This window comes from Medicago sativa, chromosome 1 (genome assembly GCF_051527215.1).
Source record: "Medicago sativa cultivar Bolivia chromosome 1, Bolivia_mono, whole genome shotgun sequence".
In the NCBI taxonomy this organism is placed as follows: domain Eukaryota; kingdom Viridiplantae; phylum Streptophyta; class Magnoliopsida; order Fabales; family Fabaceae; genus Medicago; species Medicago sativa.
In genome coordinates this window covers 59,246,450-59,269,471 of record NC_140749.1, presented here as the reverse complement: position 1 = coordinate 59,269,471, position 23,022 = coordinate 59,246,450, and the positions used below count along the sequence as shown (strand labels likewise).

General features: G+C 33.3%; 1 protein-coding gene and 1 pseudogene across 3 annotated transcripts; one reads left to right on the top strand and one right to left on the bottom strand.

The window, feature by feature from the left end:
• Window positions 1-401: 401 nt before the first annotated feature.
• On the top strand, window positions 402-1,573 carry LOC146955873 (thaumatin-like protein 1a; annotated as a pseudogene). The gene is made up of 2 exons (XR_015018136.1): window positions 402-703; window positions 827-1,573. The product of XR_015018136.1 is annotated as a thaumatin-like protein 1a (transcript).
• Window positions 1,574-2,055: 482 nt separating this feature from the next.
• Window positions 2,056-11,621, bottom strand: LOC146955872 (uncharacterized). 2 transcript variants are annotated; one of them, XM_085724515.1, is made up of 20 exons: window positions 11,032-11,621; window positions 10,238-10,315; window positions 9,904-10,108; window positions 9,616-9,724; window positions 8,706-8,798; window positions 8,498-8,593; window positions 8,283-8,381; window positions 8,090-8,171; window positions 7,954-8,013; window positions 7,809-7,861; window positions 7,510-7,676; window positions 6,439-6,649; window positions 6,289-6,346; window positions 5,715-5,771; window positions 5,382-5,627; window positions 3,576-3,640; window positions 3,426-3,482; window positions 3,241-3,334; window positions 2,598-2,738; window positions 2,056-2,401 (listed from the first exon to the last, which is right to left on the bottom strand). In XM_085724515.1, exons 1-20 carry the CDS (start codon window positions 11,392-11,394, stop codon window positions 2,297-2,299), a joined length of 2,439 nt encoding a protein of 812 aa, XP_085580641.1. In that variant the 5' UTR covers window positions 11,395-11,621; the 3' UTR covers window positions 2,056-2,296. The 2 variants fall into 2 exon arrangements, with proteins under 2 accessions (XP_085580641.1, XP_085580645.1); XM_085724519.1 differs by lacking the exon at window positions 8,706-8,798.
• Between the last annotated feature and the right edge of the window lie 11,401 nt (window positions 11,622-23,022).

Genomic DNA, 23,022 nt, shown 5'->3' with positions numbered 1-23,022 from the left:
TGTCAACTCCTCAAAAACATAAAAAGTGTTATTTTCATTTTAAAATTTCTGTTTTTAGGTTCCTTAACCAGTGTTCCGGGGCACCGATTAACATGACCCTTGTGGAAATCATGTGTTGTTGTTTCTGGAAATTTGTTTATGGTGATTGTCCACTAGGGACCAAAAGCAAAACAAACTGTTTAATGATGATGAAAACAACTTGTTTTATTTTCTAGGGAAAAAATCAAAAATCACTGTATTTTTAGGGACAAAAACTAATTTAATCCTAATTTTTTATTTTCATCAATAATAAAGAAATACTAAAAAAAATAACTACAGCGGACCAATTACTACTCTCTTTTTTTAGGTATGGACCAAGTACTGCTTAAAATTTGATTGAGACTTCTCCGATGCATGGAGGCTTAAATATGTAGAAATGTTCCATATAAGTTTCCAAATACTGCTCATATTTTTTTTTTTTAATTGACCGAACCAAATGAATACCATTCGTTGAATTAAGATTCAAACCATCGATAGAAGGCTATATATATGGCAAGAAGAAGAGAGCAACTTCATCAATCACCTTCAAACAACAAAACTACAATCCAAAGAGAAAATACTGCACCAATATTCACAAGCCTGCAAATCAAGATTAATCAAGTCATATCCAAAATGAAGAACACCCGTGTTGCTTTATGCTTTAGCTTGGCATTCCTCTTCTATGGTATATATATCACTACTCAACTACATTAATTTTTCATATAGTTGATCAATTAATTCATCTTGCTTAGTTAATAAATTCAGTTGCGGTAATAATATGATCCTGATTTTGCATTTGTTTATGTAGTGGTTGAAGGAGCTAAGGTGACATTCACAAATAGGTGTGAATACACTGTATGGCCAGGAACATTAACTGGAGACCAAAAACCTCAGCTATCAACGACGGGTTTTGAGTTAGGACCTGGAGCAACAACTTTGGTGGATCTTCCATCACCATGGTCGGGTAGATTTTGGGGCCGAACTGGATGCTCCGACAACAACGGAAAGTTCAGCTGCGCCACCGCAGATTGTGCCTCCGGTCAAGTCGGTTGCAACGGTGCTGGCGCAATCCCACCAGCAACACTGGTAGAAATAACAGTAGCATCACTTTCACTTGCTTATAGCTATGCTTACGATGATAAGAGCAGCACTTTCACTTGATAAATATTGTTGTCGTGGAGATTTCAATACCGAAGAAAAATGTCCACCCACAGACTACTCTATGATTTTCAAGAACCAGTGCCCAGGTGCTTATAGCTATGCTTACGATGATAAGAGCAGCACTTTCACTTGCTTTGCAAGACCTGACTATGCAATCACCTTCTGCCCATCAGCTTGAATTCCACGACCAAACAAATATACTATTTTAAATTATTTAACTTATGTCTTTGTCTAAAATAAGTGCACATGTGCAATGTGCACATATATATATACACACAAACGTGGTATAGTATGAACCACAAATATAAATCAAACATAGCGTGTTTTCATTTTTGTATTTATATTCTTTTGTAATTTATTATATCGATGAATATACTATTTGGGTTCTCTTCAATTTTAAATCCTTGATAATCGGCTTCTTCTCTTGATGTTATGAGCTGCAAAAGATTTTATCATTTTTCTTATATGGTCTTTCTAAGGAACATTTTGAAATATACACTACTGCATAAAAAGTTCTTTGTCAAACAAATCAATGCACCAAGTTTCAGATCTGTAAAGAGCTGTTTTATAACCACTATTCCTCTCCATTTGCTCAATGATTCTCAAAATTATAACGGGGTTTTCTTTTTCTTATTGAATCAATAGCATAACTAGTAAAATTGTATTAATTTGCTGACTGTAACGTGAGAAGATTGCATTTATGGCCACCATATCACAACTAGTCAACATGAGATCTCCAATCAAGCATTTGGTAAATAGCTTATTTATGCATTCATTCAGTAAGCGCTTTTTCACAAATTTTGTACAAACTATTAACAAAAGGCACTCAGGAGCTCTTTTAAACACCTAAGCAAGTCTTTATGTAGTCACAATGTATAACCAGTAAAGCTCTTCCTACATCTCATTTATATAAAATAAAAATAGCACGGTTTTACACTGCAAAGTAGATGTACAAGATCAATATTCAAATAAAAATAAGAGAACTACAACATAAATGTTATACAAATGTCATGATAGCTTCACAATTGGCTTCAAATAAAAAACTTAGCAAAGCCAGAAAAGAATAAGATAAAGCTCAGGGTTTCCCCCTTTTGAGTGACCTTTTTATACAGATTTCTCATGACTGACTATGAATGATCCGACATCGAGGCACCGATTTGTGAAGCATAACTGTCCCTTTGAATGCCATCAACTGTTGGCAGTTCTTTCTAAAGTTGGTAAGCTGCAGCACAACGGTGTACTCGGTCATTTTAGGGTAGGGAATACGAATGGATTTTCTTAAAACACCGAAGAAAAGGTAATAAATAATGCAGCTTGATAAATTCAAGCCATAGAAATGTAAAACAAAATGCTAGAATAAAGTGGCAAAATGTAATTAACCTAGCTCCTAAAATGTAAGTAGTCAAGAAAATATATACCTGCTCAGGTTTCGTCCTGCTAAACCCAAATTTATATTTCCATATGGATTCTGCTTCTTCAGCAGCTGGTAACACAAGGTTCTTCACATTCAAGAAGGCCACCAGCCTTTCAATGCACGAGAACAATGTTTGGAAGTAGCCCTGTTCAGGTCAATTATAACAAAGATGAAGAGTTCACTACCCAGACACAGGCATAAGTGATCAAAAACTTAAAGTAATCTAGTTTATCCTAGTATATCAAAACAGAGCAATTTATTAAAATTTCAAAACCAAAAACATCACCAAGAGCAAATAAAATTATGATGCAGGCAGAAACCCAAAAATTAAGTTACAAAAAATTAAGTGGTAGAGATCATAGAATTAAAAACTATCATCGCTAAACACGTCCTAAGGGAACTCGTCAAAACAACCCACTTTGTGTAGTATTAAATAGTGGTCTAGCTAATTAAACGTGTAGACTGTGTATCTTACTAGATATGTTGTACACATCACTTACACACCCCAGCCTTACCATGACCACTTTATATTCCCATCGAAAAAAATACCAAAATTTTAAGAAGGGAAAGTGGTTGGGGGCAGTGACATATTGGTGGTACCCAATGAAAAGGCCAATCAAGTTAGCAGTACAGTCCTCAGGCCTCACCTTTCCACGGTTCTTGTGTCTTGTAGCAATTAATGGGAGTTCTGCAATATCTGTACCAAAAATCCGTAGCATGCCCGCAGATACCACAGATGAACTTCAAGGCCAGTTAAATAAAATGTGAACATTACCATAAGAGTCATATCAAATATGAATAGTAAAAGCTAAATAGAGAAATCACTTCCTACTTGACCATTAATAATGCACAGTACACTCCTCCAAAATCCTGAGTCTGCAAATTCCGTCTGCATTTGAATGATAAGCCAGTTGAAACAAGGAAAAAATTAATTGAAGAAAAATATGAAAAGCATACAAATGTTCTAATAGGATTTTCTTACCCATAAACCATGGAAGGAATAAGGTCACGTTCAGTAGCTGCGTCAACTATAGGATCAAAGCATTCCTGAAACAAATACCAAAGTTCAACAATAGTGATCTTGTGGAAAACTTGAAAAGGGTCCCCCAAAGAAAAATAGAAATGCACAATGGCACAGATATACATTGTATTTTCTTAAAACATTATTAAACAAGTTTTTGCGTAATACACAAGAAATGTCCACTCCGCATGATCCCAGTGCATGCTTTGTCCCCTGGATATGGTGAACAAACTGCTGCAAACATTGTTTGTAAGCTAAAAAAGACATTATATGGGATAAAACAATCATTGTGAGTGGTTTGGACAATTCACAAAAGTTATGGTAGGTTTGGGGTTCAAACAAAGTCAAGGAGATCGTACTTTATCTATCAAACACTCTGAATCATGGGGTGTAGCAGTGTTATTGGTGTATGTGGATGACATAATAGTGACAGGTGATGATGAAGAGGAGCAACAACTGCTGGGCCACCACTTAGCCAAGGAATTTAAGATTAAGACCTAGGGAAATTATTTTGATGGGAATTGAAGTGGCCCACTCTAAGAAAGGAATTTGCATATCCCAACAGAAACACATTACTGGTTTTCTGCAAGAGACTAATAAGATAGCATACAAGCCTGCAAGTGCAACAATTGATCCAAATGTGAAGTTGCAGGATGCAGACTAAGATACTGCAATTGATAATGGAAGGTATCAAAGGTTAGTCGGCAAACTTATATATCTATCACATTGTAGAGGAATTTTGTTCGAACGGAATGGAAGTGTGGGTCTTGAAGCATATACTTATGCTGACTATGCAGGGTCAATTGTGGATAAGAGATCAACTACAGGATATTGCACCTTCCTGGCTGGGAATCTTGTGACTTGGAAGAGTTAAAAGCGTGGTATCCATATCTAGTGCTGAAGCAGAGTCCAGGGCAATGGCAAAAGGGATAGGTGAACTACTATGGTTGAGGATCATTTTGGAAGACTTGAGAATAAAATGTGATGAACCAATGTGCTGATAATAAATCTACTATCAGCACGATAGAACGAAACATATTGAAGTTGACTCAACTTCAATATTTTTCGTTTTGTTTAGTTGACAGACATTCCATCAAAGAAAAGTTAGAGTGGCCTAGTTTACACTCCATATGTCTCTTCCCAAGGCAACCTTGCTGATCTTCTAACTAAGGGACTGACCAGCAATAGCTTTGAAAGGATTGTTTCCAACCCAAGGCAACCTTGCTGATCTTCTAACTAAGGGGCTGACCAGCAATAGCTTTGAAATGATTGTTTCCAAGCTGGGAATGATAGATATTCATTCACCAGCTTGAGGAGAAGTGTTGTAAATAATGTATTTTTATTATTAGTAGTAGTAATTTATAGAATTTATATTCGTCCCATTAATCCATTAGTTAGAATAGCCTATATAAAGAGTAGTACTTGTACATTATTCATAACTTGAAATATGTTATTCAGTTTTCACAATATTAATCATAAAATTAAAACCCTGTGAACATGCATTTATTTTGAGCAAAGCTTCTCAACATTCTCCTAAATTGTATTTATTTACTTTTTAGTGACTGTTTGTTAATCAAAAGATACAATCATGCAAAGGCATACAATGAAGAAGACTCAATTCAGAAAAAGAACACCAACAATAACAAAAATACCAAGCATCTCTACCATTTTTTGAGGGACAAACAAGGATTATAACTTTCAACCACACCCTACATAAAGTTATGATCATGAAAATGAAGAAGAAATATAAGGACAGGCGGAACTTACGTTGAATATTGACAGGGCCTCCAAAAGCAACGGCCTGGTTTCAGGAGAAGCAACTTTGCCATTAACAAGTCTCCATCTTATATCAATCTCATTAAGGGGTTCCAAATATCTATCCTCTTGCTTTTTCTTTATAACATCCAAAAGAGATTCAGGGAGTTTCTCAGCTTCCCTAACTAGGAGGTTCTCCAAAATAGAATGTATTCTTGTGCAATCATTGCAACAAAGCCAGTCCCCTTCCGGCAATTCCTGCAATACAATTACGTCCAATGGACAAAGGTGAGATCAGTGTCCAAATGTATGTGTCAATATATGAAGAAAGACATATAGTGATACCTTCAAATATGCCATTTTATGATCCCTCAAACAGCCCACATGATATTCCTTTTCACACTGCAATGAACAAGGAGGGGAAGAGGGTTAAGGAAATAGCGTGAAGTTTGTTCAGCATAACTTAGTCAATCCTATAAATCATTGTCGATCTGATTATACCCTTCTTCAAATAAGGAAACTTTGGGTCTGTTTACTTTGTGAAAACATTTCCTATTTTTATTTCCTAAAATTTATGTTAGTTATGATTGTTAACAAGGAGAAAAAAGACTCTTCAAGTGAACAATTATATTAAAGTTCCAGAAACAATGAAAATGACAATAACTATTTTCATTATTTCCATAAATGCATCATCCCAAGCTAGCAATTTATCGTCACTTCATCACAATGGCTCGCTTCAAAAGTCTCTCCTCTTCATTTTTTTTTAGGTAGAATGTCTCTCATCTTCTTAATAGTTAAAATGAATACATTTTAAGAACTGAAAGCAAAATATTTTCACAAAATAAACAAGCACTTAATTATAAATGTTCCTGGGGCCTTCTACACGTTGTCAAAATAATACAAGGAACAGAATGATTACCTGATCACAAATTATTATTGTACGTGGACCAAATCCTGATCTGCTGAAGTCAGAACCCCTACATGAACCAAATTTTCCATTTAAAATATATAAAGGGGAAAAATTATGGCTACTGAGGTAAAAGTGTGATCTATGCAACGTAATTATCACCTGCATAAAGCACATCCACCAGTCTCCGCTTCAAAGTCTTTCACTATGCGAATGCATCTCTTGGCAATCTGTTCTATAGGATCAACTCCTTCAACCCTTCCAGCTGCCACAGCATCAGGATTGAGAGCCACAGATCCTTCTCCAAGGAACATGTGTTGACAGATTGGACAGTACCGACCACGTCGTGGAGTACTTGATACAGATGCACATTCTGTACATTTCCAAACATAAGACATTTAAGCTCACTTAGAAGATGACTAAAAAAAAAGGGCAACCCGGTGTACTAAAGCTGCCGCATACGCAGGGTCCGGGAAGGGGTCCCACCATTTTTGGTGTATTGTACGCAGCCTTACCCTGTTTTTGACACAAGAGGCTGTTTCCAGGACTTGAATCCGTGACCTTTCAGTCACATGACAACAACTTTACCAGTTGCGCCAAGGTTACCCCTCACTTAGATGACTAGTTGTAATTTATCATACAGAGCAAATATTATTCCCAACTGCTGCTTCCAATTAAGTAAATCATGAAATAAAGTTTTAGGTGTCAAAGTCTTAAAAATTTCATTATTTCCATATGAAATTGGAGCTTAATACCTTTAGACAGCAAAAGGTTTACCAACACTATTATAGAAAGTTTATATTCAAACAGCCAGAAAGCATGTCAGATTACAAATTCCATAGGAAAAATAACCAATCAATCATTTATTAGACAAATGAGATTATGCTAACTTGCATGCATTTAGATAAAAAGCCTAGTAGACCACATAACTACTAATAAGGAAACCAGCGATGAAGGTAAAAAGATGTTGAAGAAGGCAAAGAATAGATAAACATGCTTTTCGTCTAGTTCATTCTTTAGTTTCCTTAAACAGTCACAAAGGAGCTTTTTCCTATACGCTACCAAGGGGATACAGAAATGAGAAACTGTTGCATCTCATATCATATATCTTTGAGTTTCAATACAGATGACATAACTTACAAATAACAGAGGACAAATAAATATGGAAAAGGATGATTTCACACACAATAGAAACTAGATACTGTCTGTCAAATCTTGTCAATTAAATCTTACCTTTATGAAATGCCCTTGGGCATCCATCACAGAGAAACAAATTTCCACCATCCCAACAAACAATGCATGCAAGATCATTATATTTAGCAGTGCATTTGCGATCTTTTGAGAGGAATAATGCCAACTCATGGAGAGACACCCCATTCGACGTGTAGATGTATGCATAACTGCTCAAAATCATTTCATGTCATGAAAACTCGTAGATACAAGCAATAAATGATTCAAAAAGATTCTCAGTTCCTCCAACACAGCCATGACCCCCCCAACCCCAGGGCATAGGGAACAAAAAGAAAACTCACGGCTTCCTGCGAGAAGCCCACCCTGCATGAACCTCAAACTGTGCGGGGCTGATCTGCATAATTAAAAAATTCAAAGCATTATCTCTACTGCTTAAAAATTCCTGAGGTGTGCCTATACACATACAAAAGTAATAAGTATAACTACCTCAGTGTTACAGCATCGACAAAGAATTCCGGATTTCTTTTTGATACCCTCAAGCCGTTTCTGTCAATTAGAACAGAACAGTTAACAGAGTAATACACACACAGTAACTTTAACGTAAAACACACACATAAACAACCTGCCCACGTGCATAATAAGCTACTTCAGCTCCATCAGGCAATCCATCTTCGTCAAAAATTAATTTATGCAATCGCTGATGCCTTAAGAAGAACATGTTGGGTGAACAAACAATTACTATCGCTGAGGAAGAGTGATAAAGAAAATAGAGACATATATACACACACAAATGAATTAGCAGAAAGGGAACTAACTTCTTATTGATCCTCAACTGACTCTTATTTGGTGGAGATGAACACTGCAAATTTGAAGTAATTGGAGCAATCTTCAACTTGACTGACACTTTTGATGACCTAGTGATAACAACTGGTTACAATAAAGAGGGGAAAAGAGACATGGCTGTAAACAATTTAACAGGTATGTTATCCTAACTATATAAGGGGGCTAAAAAATAATGCAAGCCACATACTTTGTTTCCATGCTGCACAAACTTTTCTTCTGCGTAAGAATAGCCACAGAAGCACTCTTCTTGGAAGATTTTGACATGCTGAGCCGTTTTGATGACCTTAATAACATAGTTGAGAACATGTAAGCACTCCTCTTGAAAAATTGATTATGCAAAAACTTGACAAATTTGAATAATATACAAGATAAATGGAATAGATAATAAAACCCACTTTGTTCTCTTCTTCTGTTGTTTCTTAGTTTGTGATGACATACACGTTTCAGAAATACTAGATGGACTAGAAAACAGATATGGTCGAGGAGTCCTGAAATATTGTAATACAGTCATGACATAAAAGAAAGTCAGAAGAAGGGAAAAGGCTTAAACACTTTTCATTGCAAATACATGGTTTTTAGAAAATCAATGATGTTTTCAACGACAGGAAAAGAAGTTATTTTACAACAATCGTTCTAGTAAAACAACTTAATTCAATACATTAGTAACCAGTCAAATAGCAAGCCAGCAGTTTTGTGAAACAATGTCAAATCAAGAAGAAAAAATTAAAAACTGTCATTTTACAATTAGAATGGGAATTCATTTTCATCTATTATTTCCCAATAACAGTTACTTTTTGCATTTTCTTTTATAATAAATAATGCCTGTAATGATTATGTCAGATAGTAGCCGTATCTGTAAAAAAATATAAGATAAACATCTGCACAAGTTGGATAAACAACTAGCTTCTATCCTTGAAAAGCAATTTGTTGCAATAATTAACAGATTATTGCAAAAACTCAACTCACATCATGTGGGTGAAAGGAGTTCTCAATAAAGAGCATAAGTTTCCAATCATGTGGCTCCACAAACATTATCAACACTAAAACACATACCAACCACCGCCTCCAAATACTTGGCATACGTGAGCCGAAGAACAAGGGGAGCCACAATTAGGGCCAAAACATCAGACCACAGAGAGTGAATATGACATTGCACCTCACCATTATCCAAAACCTAATAACATTGAGTACATAGGTTTGTTCTCTTGTACTGTCACCTTTCGTACGCTCATTCTTAAGGACTCCAAACGCACACTCAAACGCTCAACAGTTCCTACTAAACCCAACGGCTGAATAAATAAATACCTGACTCTTTTGCCAACTCCACGAATAGGACTGTCTTCAGATTTGCTTGCTTCCACGCAAGAATGGCATATAAGCCCCACTCTTTTCACAGTTGAAACAGGGAAAGCCCCTATGGGAATAATAATGATAAAAACAAAAATAATAGTAAGCGTCCAAGACAGTCAACAAAGAAATAAATGTTCCGTGAAATTTAATTCTTAGTTTTACAACAAAAAAACTATGATCATGTGACAAACATGACAACGAAAAACACAAATGACTCCAAATAAGAAAAAGTAAGGCTCTTACCTCTGCAGCTCCTGCAAGTAAAATACTTCTCTTCAGGCGGTAAACAAAGAAAATTTTGAATGGTGGCTTCCATAGAATGTGAGGGAGCCGCCCTGCATACTCCCAATAGCTCAAGAAGACTCTTCCCATTTTCAAAGCAAATATACTGTGTTGCTCTCTTATATATATTACAGGCATGAATCTCAAACGTGGAGGGGGGAATAATCTACACAGGCAGAAAGAACAAAATAAAGAGTTGTCTTGAATATAAGAATAAGAGACCACTAGGGTAGATAGCGGGTACTAATGGGTAACCAACCATAACCCAAAGACAAAAATGACAATGACAACTCACTCTGCGTCCATTGCACAGACAGCATGAGCACAATATCCCCCCACCAGCAATCACTCCCTCCAATCTTGAATTTATAGCCTACAATCACACCGCATCAAAATTAAACTTAGTGCGCAGCTATGAAGCACTTACTAAGACATTAACATCCATACCATACTATCTTGTCGACATTGGTAACAAATTAAAAAACAGAAAAATTCATATTTAACCACATGTCAGTGTCAAGCACCAATACGTATCAGACACCGAACATGCCTTCTAGTGCTACACAGGTGCGCATTATAATTATCTAATCAAATAGGAGTATAATTAATACTATCTAATATTCTATTATATCAAATAATAATATAAAGGTTTTGTTAACAAGTGTCGTAATGACCCATGTTAAGGAAATTAATATAGAAATATTGTCTTAAACAAATTTTAAACTTTTAAAAAATTACTTGCACCATTTTAAAAACAGTATCAGGCATTTGTCAGCCTTTCCATAATATAAACAATGAATCGAAATTATTCACTTCAATTCTAAGAAGCACAAACACAGACACCGACAACACGAACAGTGACATGTTGATACCGATAAAATGATATAATTCAATGTAATCACATATGCTGTTGTTGGACACTGACATGTACCAGACACACCGAGACACGTCTTTAATCAGAAATGTCGATGCTATAGAGCTTCAATTAAAGCATATCACATTCAAATAACTAATTTCTCAGTCATTAAGTACAAAATCAACATTTCAATCAAAACTTAAACAAAAAATGAAATGAAGTAGAAATTTAACCTCTTTTTTGCAACCGACATAAACAACAGGAACACCATCAAGAAAACCAGTATCAAAAAGCTCCTTCATAGTCAACCACTTCTCACCAACCGTTTCGTTCTTCTCAATCTTAACACTCTCAGCAGCGAGTTTACCAGCAGCAGAAACATCTTCACCGGAATCAACTTTCACCTTAAACGACGGCCGCCGTTGCCGTTTCGAAGTCCATTTAACGACGTCGTTCTTCACCGCATCCACATTTTCATCGATTTTCAGCCTCTTCGGTTCTTCGTTATCGAAATCGCGATGATGATTACGCTTTCTGCGTGTGTAAACGAAGTAACCGTTTATCTGAATCTTACTCTTGCATGAGTCGGTTTCCATGGGGGAGGTGAATCTGAAGAAGAGGGGGGGTGAATTATTGAGAAATTAGTGGAAGAGGCATTGAAAATGGAGAGAGAGAGTAGGGTTTTGGAGGAGAGAGAGTTTCGGAGAGAGGGAGATATTTGGGATTGGGATTGAGGAAGAAGAGGGGTCCACGAGTTTGACTCAGTGAGTCGTCGTCACTCGTAACAGACTAGCTTAACTTCGTGCCCATGACGTTGGGTTCTGAATTTGGATACATTACTCTGCACGTGAATTAATAACACTTCTTCGATACTCATCTGCATAGAGAAATTTGTACCAAAATTTTTACATAGTAGTACATCTCATTTTTCGGTGTAAGCATTTGACCGTTTGATATAAGTATTATTCTCGTTAAAAATTAAATCAATCCACCTAAATTAACATCGAAGAAAGTCAAACTCAAGACGTTGATCAACTGTTTTAACCCAACTCAATACAAGCTAAATCAAATTGTATTTGTTGGAGTTACTTGACGGAAATTATAACAATCTAAGTCGTTTGGTTTTCAATGGTTGATTGAGATTGTTATACTATATCAAATCAATTTTGAAATTTGAACCGTGCAATTTTAAATCAACGGTGTGATTTTTGTCCACTTTATGTGATAGAATTAGTAGCATATCTAAGTTAAATGGGTTTTGTCCACGGCGTGAATTTTCTACGTGTCAATGGCGTTCCAGTTATTTATTATTTTATTCTTTTTATAAAATTATTTAAATAATTAATTAAAAAATAATTAAATCTCATTAAAATATGAACTATTCCACTATAATAAGAATAATATTGGATAATATAAAAAGAGTTTGTTATAATTTATTTGTGGAAAATATTTTATTTTAGTATATTTCAAAAGTGATACCTATTCCTATATACAATTACGTGTAATAGAAAAAAGTAATACATCATCGTCTTTTCACTATTACATATTAAACGCAATTTAGAAACAAAACGGATCCTCTGTCAAAAAAAATAAAGGATATGTTTTGTAGTGATAAGGTGTTGCTTTAATCATAGAAGCGTCTTGAATTTTACTTTCCAATCTCCACTACTCCACTTTTTAATAAAATTTATTTAATTAAAAATCTATATATGCATCAAATTGGTCGGGTTCATCAAAATAGTTGAGTAACCAGTTTGCACAAGTTTTAACCAAGTTGCAGCAGTTTTCACCATTTCTAAAGCATGGTCGGTCTATCATGCTACTCGAATTGACTACTCCACTGGTTCCTAGTCAGACCGGTTAAAACATTATATGAAACATCAAAACCATGATGAGAAAGAACATCGCAAATTTCTTTTTAAGAGTGATAGTTATTCTGTCTTTAACATGAAGAAGCTCAAAAGGTCGTTAAAAGTGTGCAACCATTTTTATCCACAAACATCAAAATAGTAGACATATGCTCCCTTAGGAATTCATGACAAGGTTCATGAAAAATTATGAAAAAAAATTGAATCTCCACTTTCTTCTTGGATAAAGTTATCAACTTCAATAAACATGATTTGCATAATTTGCTTTTGAATTGAATGAGAAATATACTTTGCATTGTATGCAACATTCTTTATCACTACTTTTGCAAGTTCATCATTGTAAGATGTTAAGAGTTTGATCATTTTAAAAAAATTACCTTGATTTCTTTATCTTAGAGATTCGTCATGGCATCTAAAAGCACAATCTTGAAACGATAGCCAGCGAACTAAATTGATATAGCACTTTAGACGAATTCTATTTTGGGGAATTTGATCGAAACTATTCTTACTTAGGGCATTTCTGATGTGCATATATATATTGATTGAACAAATCTTTGAAAGCTTTTAATGCATTATTGTGACATGTACAAGGATTATCTTCAATATGTTAAAGAAAAGCACAACTCTTTCCAGCATTGATGTTTCTCAATGCTTTAATTCTTTTTATATTAACGACGTCAACTGCATGATTCTCACTTGGTTTTTTCTTTGGTAAGTTACAAAACAAACAATAAGCGATGTCATAAGTTGGAAAGTAGTTGATGATAATTTACCAAGTGCACCAAATCACACAAGTTATAAAGTAGTAGGTAAAAATCGTCTCCATAGAATTGTTGTTTCTACTCGACACTCAGAGGTGGATCCATGTTGGGGCAATGTGGAGCCATAGCTCCACATGCTTTCTCTTTTTTTTTTTTTTTTTTCTTATAATATATAAAACGCAGCACCAGAATACTGAACTTTTACAGTGTGTTTTATGCTTGAGTCCCGGAAAGTCATTTGCAGTTTTTGATGTGAACAAGTTATTGAGGATGACTGAGTTTTATCCAAATAATTTTATAGATGTGCCAAAAGTGACGTTACGCACACAACTTAAGAATTATGTTCTGACCCAAAATTTGCTAAGTTGAAAGGGCTTTTAGATATTTGTGCAAATCTTGTGGAAACAAATAAGTGCAACACATTTGCTATGGTTCATAAACTTTTAAAGTTGGCTTTGCTCTTGCCGGTAGCAAATGCAAGTGTTGAACGTGTTTTTTTCAGATATGAAAGTTGTGAAGAGTAACCTATGTAACAAAATGGGTGATCAATGGCTAAATGACCTTCTTGTAACATATATATAGAAATAGATGTTCTTTTAACAATTAGCAATGATGTCATTTTAGCTCATTTTCAACAGATGGATAGAAGACGATAATGTCATTTTAGCTCATTTTCGACAAATGGATATAAGATGATTTTCATTGTAATGAATTGTATCAAACAATATTATTTCTTATTTTTAAATGTAGTTTGCATTATTGTTTCTTTGAAATTTTAGCTCCACATGTACCTAAAGTCTGGATCCGCCCCGGTCGACACTTAACTTTACTTGATTATAAAAAAAAAAAAAAAAAAAAAAAAAAGATGATCAAGAATGATGAATGCAGTTAGGATTTATTGAACCCCTTTATGTTCGAGTTGGATCAGCCCAGTTCCTAGTCCGATGGTAATTTAATGTCTATGTTCACGATGTTTAATAAAGTAGACTTATTCTAGTTATAGTCCAAAGGTCCCATTTATCTAATATATAACCATAATGTCTTAGATGAAACTCATATTATGGAAACTATTAAAGACCGTTAAAATGAGACGTGCAATAATTTTTCCATGTCTGAGACAATTACCTTAGCTAATAATATATCTAGATCAAATTATCAAATCTGGTGTTAATAGCATGATATAATCTATAATGGATTCAAAGTTGATCAGAAATTGAAAATGACTTCATAGATTACATGTCTCCAACTATACCACAAAGGTTCATCATTCAATTCTGTTGGCAGGGGTGCTTCATTCTATGCATACTATTTGGATTAGTCGTAATGCTGTCAGATTTAACAATGCCAATATTTCGGTTCATGCGGCAATTGCAAAGGTTAGATCTTCCATCTCTCTTAACACTAGTTAGTTTTTGTAAAGCGCAAGTTTGGCCGAGTAGCATTGGTGCTAATATTCTTGCGGATTTAAACATCTCTCCGATTTTTAAATCCCATCCGTCCATTAAGATGGTTCTTTGGCAGCCTCCTTTGCGTCCGTGGATTAAGGTCAATACAGACGAGTTGTTGAATGGTAATGTTGCAGCTTGTGGTGGCATTTTTCGAGATTCTTTAGCTGGTTTTTTGAATGCTTATTCTAGCCCTCTTCAGGTCCCTTCGATGTTGCATACAGAGCTCTTGGGTATTATTATTTCTATTGAGCAGGCGCATATCAAAGGTTGGAGTCGCAGATAACTATTCAGGCTTCAAAATCTCATGATTTGGTCCCTTGGGACCTTCACAATCGTTGGAGCAATTGCTTTGCCTCTCCTTAACGCCTCCTCTTCTCCCATGTTTTCAGAGAAGGTAACACTTGTGCTGACAAGTTTGCTGCCTTGGGACATGAATGTCATGACTTCACTTGGTGGGACACTCTTCCAACGGTTCTCTTTGGGGACATTTTCAGAGATAGGTGTAAAATTCCGAATTACCGGTTTTCTTGATTTTCTTTTCTTCCTTTCTCTGTTTTTTTTTTGGTATCGGCCTAGTCCCCCTCTTTTTGTATATATATTTTTCCTTTTTTTAATAATATATATATATATATATATATATATATGTGTGTGTGTGTGTGTGTGTGTGTGTGTGTGTGTGTGTGTGTGTGTGTGTGAGTGCTTGAGATAGGATTAGAGGTTCTAAGGGGTGACAACCTGGTTGAGATGTCTTACAACTTCTTTAATATTATTACGCTCTTACTCCAGCAAAAAGAAAATGAAAATACATTATAATTTTGTAACAATTTTAAATATTAATCACAATGAATCAATGATGTAAATCTCTCATTTTAAAAGTAGAGTAAAAATAATTTATTTTTTTATAGAATACTAACAGAGAATTAACTTCCTTCAAAAAACAGAGAATTAACTATTTATTTGAGAGACGTTTCAAAAAATAAAATAAAAAACTATTTATTTGAGAGAATAGAGAAGAAAAGAAAAAGGAAAAAAATAACAATGAATTACCTAAAGTGTTGGAAGGACCCGGTCAAACACGCGGAAAACCTAGCTATTTATAAGCCTTGCAGTCACTCATTCGTTCTTCACTTCAACTTCACATTCTACCTTTCTTAAAACCCTTTCCCTTCGATTTCACCCACAAACCAACTTCTCTGATACCTCATAACATCATTATGAGGAAGAAAAATACTCCCTCTTGTTCCTTTTATAATCCATGTTCTTCTTATCATTCATTCGATGATAATGAGAAATCTCAAGGTTCGAGCATGTATGAGCTAGTGTGAATTGTGCGGCAAAAGGTTCAAATCCGGCAACGCACTCGGTGGCCACAAAACATCTCACCGCTCACAACCTCAAAACAAGAAACAAAGACACAATCATGCTGTTAATAAGGATGATGAAGATGATGAGAAACATAAACATAGTTGTCATGTTTGCAACAAGGTTTTTTCATCAAAACAGGCTTTGTGTGGACACATGAGATGTCACAAAAGAGATGGGAAGGGTATTCACCCGCCAACTTCATCATCATCTATTGACTTATCAAAATATTTGCTACCAATATCGTATCAGACCAATAAAGGTATAGCAAGAGGAATACTGGTGTCAAATTGTCAATATCATTGATGAAGATTTTGCTCGAACAATCATGCAGATTTCTCATGATAACAATCATGGTGACAGTAAGAGGGTTAATGAAGATATTGGTGACATTGATGAATCACCGGAGACCAAGGTAAGAGAAGAAGAACAATAATGCGGGTGAAACTGATAGGGAACAAAGCCATAATGAATTAAAATCAAAAGGAGTTATTATGGATTTTGATTTGAATGAGCTTCCAATGGAAGATGTTGCAGATGAGTGAAACCAATTAGTCTTTCATTTTCTTATTTAGGTGATTTGAACTCATTGTTATATTTTATTGGGGTGTTTGTTCTGTTCAAAGAAAATGATTTGTTTTTTTCAAGATAGATAATCTGAATGTGTTCACAAATGTAAACTCAATGGAGGAGGGATATGGTTACAGTTATTTCTTCAAGAATAACCTCCAAGTTTTTTATTTTTTTCTCTTCATTAAAGCAATTGAATGAGTTCGTTGTCCTTTTTCTTTGTATATGCATATCTTACTATTTTAGTTCAAAACTAGTTTATATGTGTAGTGTTTGTGATGCCAAGTGTTTCAATTTCAATATCATTTAAACCGACAATAATTGAAAGTTTTGTAGTTTATTATGTAAAACTAATTGTCTACTTTATGAGGATTCATATCTTGTGGCTTGAAAGATGCCTTCTAGGAGCTTTTGATCTGCTTCATTACTTTTCATCTCTATTGTTGCTTGTAGAAAGTAAAATCAAATAATAAAAATGAATCTATAGCCACTGTCCATAACAGAAGTTGTTTCTGCTATGAGGAACATATAATCTGCATCGTTGAGTCTCTGAGGTCGTATTGGATGGATTCCAAGGTATAATTAACAGTTATAAGGGATGAATGCATGCATATAATAAGGCTTAGGAATGTAAAATTCTTCATGACAACTCTTTTTTTTCTTATTGCAATTGATTAGCCTAGCAATGAAAATGTTAGGTTTTGGTATAGTAAAGTGTCTGAACTACAATTGAAAATTTAAAAATTCATTCATTATATAGTAAAGTGATAGTATAAATGCTAGGATCTTGGAAGAAGTAATAGAATTATGCTTGGAATCATCGATAGCAAGGTAACCTAGTTTATATCTTAGAGAAACAACAATATCAAGCAAGTTTTTTTTTTAAAGGTATATCAAGGAAGTTTAGAATGCTATTTTATTATGAATTATGATTTTACACATACAAGAAATTTGTGTTTATCTTATTCTATACGGAAGGCTCTTTCAACAACTCAATATGAAGACAATATCGCAAGCATTGCTAATTTGGAGAATAGTATCGGAGATAACCCAGATCTATCTACAAAGTCACCACCAAATAAAACTTTTGAGTAACTAATATAAAATATTATTTGACATTTTTCGTCTTATATATAATTGTCTTTATGAGAGAAAGAAATAAATGTGTTATGCACAATTTTCCTTAGCCATGATTTTATATCATTGTGCATTCTTGGTAAGATTTTTAAGAAGACACACAAAAGGATATTGTACTCTTTTTCCGTCACTAAATTTTTTTTCCACTGTGTTTTTTATAATAAGAGTTTAATGAGACATATCTTTGATAAACATCTAGGGGGAATGTTATGAACATGTGAATGTCAATTGAGTTTTGGCCATACCATTGGACCAAGTCATATCATTGTACTTCTCTCTCAATTCACATCATTGTACTTTCTCTCAAAGTTATATTATTGCACTTCTATGTAAATAAAACTCAAATGTAACATAATTGTACATCATAGGAGAATAATAAAATACTTTTTTTTTGTTCTTATTCAAAGAGTTTCATAGTACATATAACTAATTTCTCTTCTTATATGGAAGAAAAAAACACTGAACACGTATGTACACAAAAATACATTTCAATAATCTATACTATATATAAAGAAAATTACCCTTTCAGCACTTTTGGGTTGAATTTTTCTTTTCAAAAATATCCTCAATTTTCAATACAAATAACACATGTAACAAAGAGATAAAAATGAATTTAAATATTAAAACAAATGCAACAAACACGATATGAATATATTTTTTTGTTTTTGTTTTTTTTCCTTTATCATTTAAAAAGTGTAACAAACTAGATGAGTATATTTATACCTACTTTTTCATCATTCCAATTATACCCTTAAACAACTTTTTCTATAATAAAATTGTTGTTGGTGTTATTAAAAAAAAGAATTTAGATTATATTTTTTTTGTTATATTATTGGTGTCATTAAAATAAGATAATCATGATTAGTTTTATTTGTTATAACTTGAAAGCAACAACCATTTATAGTTTTAGTCTTAATCAAAATTTCATAAAAAAACACCGTTCATAGTTTTCAAACTTTAACATAATAAAAAGAGCAGAAGGCGGGCACGTGACGTGCCCGTCTTTTCGCTGGTAGCTATAGTGAAAATTAGTAAAAACATTACACATTTTTCCCGATATATAAAAGTTATTGTTTAAAATATATATATATATATATATATATATATATATATATATATATATATATATATATATAAGGCTTATAAACAAGAGAGAGGAACTGTATTCATTAATCTAAAAGACCAATCTTAAATATTTATAAACAAAAACAAAATATTAACATCCATTGTAGAGTTTGGGATTGCTTCATTTGTCTACGTTCAATTTATTGTCAATTTATGAGAGAAGTAGTCACAAACAGAAGATTAGTAGGATCCATTAATGAAGTCTACTTCTTAAAATGAGTTTTACTAATCTATTACTTGTATCTATCTCTATCACAAATAACGAGTAAATAAAAGGTAGATACATGAAGCAAACTCAAACTCAAGAAATTTAGGGTGTCTTTGAAGAGGATATACATAAAGAAATTTTAAAAAAAATGTTTGATGGTCTGACCCACTTTATGGTCAAATCCATTATTCAAAATCATCTTTATTTCTCAAAAGAAACTGATGACTTAATTTGTAAGACAAAAAAACACATGAAGTTCTCATTAATGTGTTTTTCTCTTTTATAATGAATCTCCACATTTACTTTTTGGGATGCTTTCCATTTCTTTGATAAACGAAGAGGATCCTCTCTCCTTATTTGAGATCCACTATTTACTTTTTGTATTTATCTATCTTCGAATGAATCTCTCTGTTTCATTTAAAAATGGAAAGCATCCCAACTTTACATATTGTTTTGCCATTAAAACAACTCTACATATTATTTTGATAAGTAACGACAAGAATGTAAAACTAACAATGAACCTAAGAGTGTGTTTGGATGGGGGAATGTTTTGAGGGAATGTAATGTTATGAGGTAATTCAAATACTTTGAGGTGAATTCCATTGTTTGGATGGGGGAATGTAATGTAATGTTGAGGAAATGTAATATTATGAGGGAATTCAAATACTTTGAGGTAAATTGCCTAGAATTTTAAATTCTTTAAAATTTCCAAATTACCTCATCCAAACACACTCTAAGAGTGTGTTTGGATGGTGGAATGTTTTGAGGGAATGTAATGTTATGAGGGAATTCAAATACTTTGAGGTGAATTCCATTGTTTGGATGGGGGAATGTAATGTAATGTTGAGGAAATGTAATGTTACGAGGGAATTCAAATACTTTGAGGTAAATTGCCTAGAATTTTAAATTCTTTAAAATTTTCAAATTACCTCATCCAAACACACTCTAAGAGTAGTTAATTGTCTCAAAACAATGTCTTTATATGTCAAACTAGGTAGACCAAATAATGGTCATTTTTGCTCAACCCTTTGATACTCATGAAAAAAAAGTCCTGCTAATATAAAATTCGGTTGTGAAGTATGTAAAATTTGGTTAAAAATGGTTCAAGCCAAGATTTAAATTCGAGTTTTTCAAAATGATTCTTAATCTACTTTAATTGACTAACCATTTGAACTGAATCAATTAGTTTTTAAATATTAGACATTTAAAAATTGCATAACAAACACAATGTTAATCGATTCATGTTTTGGACGCAACTGCAGAGTCACTGAAATTACTTGGAACCACTTTCCCTCATTATTACTAATGATTAATGAAATATATATAGTTTGTGTTTTGAATCAGTATCAACCAATAGCTACTGCAGAAATTTGGAATTACCACCAGAACCTGACCAATCAACAAAAGTTGTTATCATTGACTTAAAAATTGACCAATGAATTGAATATCAAATGCAGCTAACATGTCAACCTATTGGGGAAAACCCAAGTGGCCTTGTAAAGATAATACGCTCATAGTTTATAAAGATTAGATTAACACTCTATGCCTTTCAAATCATATTTGTAAGTATTGACTTAGATTCAATATAAAATATAATATAATAACATATCTATCGGATCATCTATCGTTTATATATCTTGCTTTCTGCACACCAAATTCAATAGCCTATGAGCATAATTAGAGTTTATAAAATGTGACACCCTCATCTTAAAAATTAATTTTATAAGGATGAGTTGTCTCCGATATAAAAGCATAATAGAATCCACCACAGAAAACACTTAACTGACTTGATATTTATTTATTTTTAACATATATTAAAGAGGAAAAAAGAGAAAAAGAAAAGAGAAGTTCTCCCAACTTAATAAAAAACAAATCTTTAAAGGAAAAACAGTTCGGATTATATAATTCAAACTGTATCAGCATAATTTTTGAGCTTGTTTGCTACATGGATAAGCTTGTTAAAGATCAAATTAATCTTCCTAGCGCTCATCCTTCTGTTTTAGGTCATTGTTAGTTGATCCTGATCGAAAATTCAGTTTTTTGGGCTACGATTGCTCCAAAACTTCCCAAAAATATCAGAAAAAAATCAAGGATCACGGATCGTTTCTCGATATATGAAAGTTATTAAAAAAAGGCTTATAAACAAGAGAGAGGTTGTATGCATTAATCTAAAAGATCAATCTTAATTAAATATTTATAAATAAAAAAAATAAAAAATCAACATTCATTGTAGAGTCTGGGTCTGCTTCATTTGTCTACGTTTAATTTATTGGCAATTTATGAGAGAAGTAATCACAAATAGAAGAGGATCTATTAATAGAGTCCACTTATTAAAATGAGTTTTCATAATCTATTACTTGTATCTATCTCTATCATAAAGAAATAGTAAATAAAAGGTAGATAAATGAAGCAAACTAAAGAAATTTAGGGTGTGTGAAGAGGATTTACACAAAGAAATTTTAAAAAATATTTGATGGTTGGACCCACTCTATGGTGAGATCCACTATTCAAAATCTTCTTTATTTCTCAAAGAAATTGAGGATGTAATTTATAATAGAGAAAAACATATGAAGTTCTCCTTAATGTGTTTTTCTCTTTCATAACGAAGATTTCTATTTCTTTGATAAATGGAGATGATCTTATTTGAGAGTAAGGATCAATCTATTTGTTAAAATAAATGGAGTATGCAATTTGGAGAGAAATAATCACAAAAAATAGATAGTGGGTTCTACTACGAAATGAGTCCCACTATCATTAATTATTTTATATCTTTTCCAAACTTTTTTTTATCTTTATCTTTTTAAATGGAAGAAATGAAGAGAATCATAAATGAAGAGGATCTATCTATATACTTTTTGTATCTATCTATCTTCAAATGAATCTCTATTTCATTTAAAAATGGAGAGCATCTCAGCTCTACGTGTTGTTTTGCCATTAAAGAAAAATCTGCATATTATTTTGATAAGATTCAGCAAGAAAGTAAAACTAACAATGAACTTAAGAGTAACTTAAGCGTCTCAAAACAATGTCTTTATATGTCAAACTAGGTGGACCAAATAATAGTTAATTTTGTCTTAACCCTTTGATACTCGCGGGAAAAAAGTTTTGCTAATATAAAATTCGGTTATGAGGTATATAAAATTTGGTTAAAGATTGTTCAAGCCAAAATTTGAACTCAAGTTTTTCAAAATGATTCTTCATCTACTAGAGTTGATTAACCATTTGAGCTCAATCAATTAGTTTTTAAACATAATGTTAATCTCAAATTTCGGTTAGCCTATAGATTCTAGTTTTGGACGCAACTGCAAAGTCACTGAAATTACTTGGGACCACTTTCCCTCATTATTACTAATGATTAATGAAATATATGTTTTTGTTTTGAATCGGTATTAACAAATAGCTACTGCAGAATTTTGCAATTACCACCAGAACCCGACCAAGCAACAAAAGTTGTTATCATTGACTTAAATATTGACTAATGAATTGAATATCAAATGCAGCTAACATTCCAACCTATTGGGAAAACCCAAGTGGCCTTGTCCAACCAAGAATAAAGATAATATGTTCATAGTTTATAAAGATTGGATTAACACTCTTCACCTTCCAGATCATATATATTTGTAAGATGACTTAGATTCAATATAAAAATATAATATGATAGCATATCTATCAGAACATCTATCGTTCATATATCCGGCTATCTGCACACCAAATCCAATAGCTTTTGAGCATAATTAGAGTTTAT

Excerpts from the sequence above, each read along its gene's own strand:
- LOC146955872 (XM_085724515.1), bottom strand. The coding sequence starts at position 11,394 with ATGGAAACCGACTCATGCAAGAGTAAGATTCAGATAAACGGTTACTTC. Across the intron at positions 8,382-8,497 it reads TTGTGCAGCATGGAAACAAA|GTCATCAAAAGTGTCAGTCA; the intron begins GTATGTGGCTTG and ends TGTTATCACTAG. Across the intron at positions 6,650-7,509 it reads CCCAAGGGCATTTCATAAAG|AATGTGCATCTGTATCAAGT; the intron begins GTAAGATTTAAT and ends GGAAATGTACAG.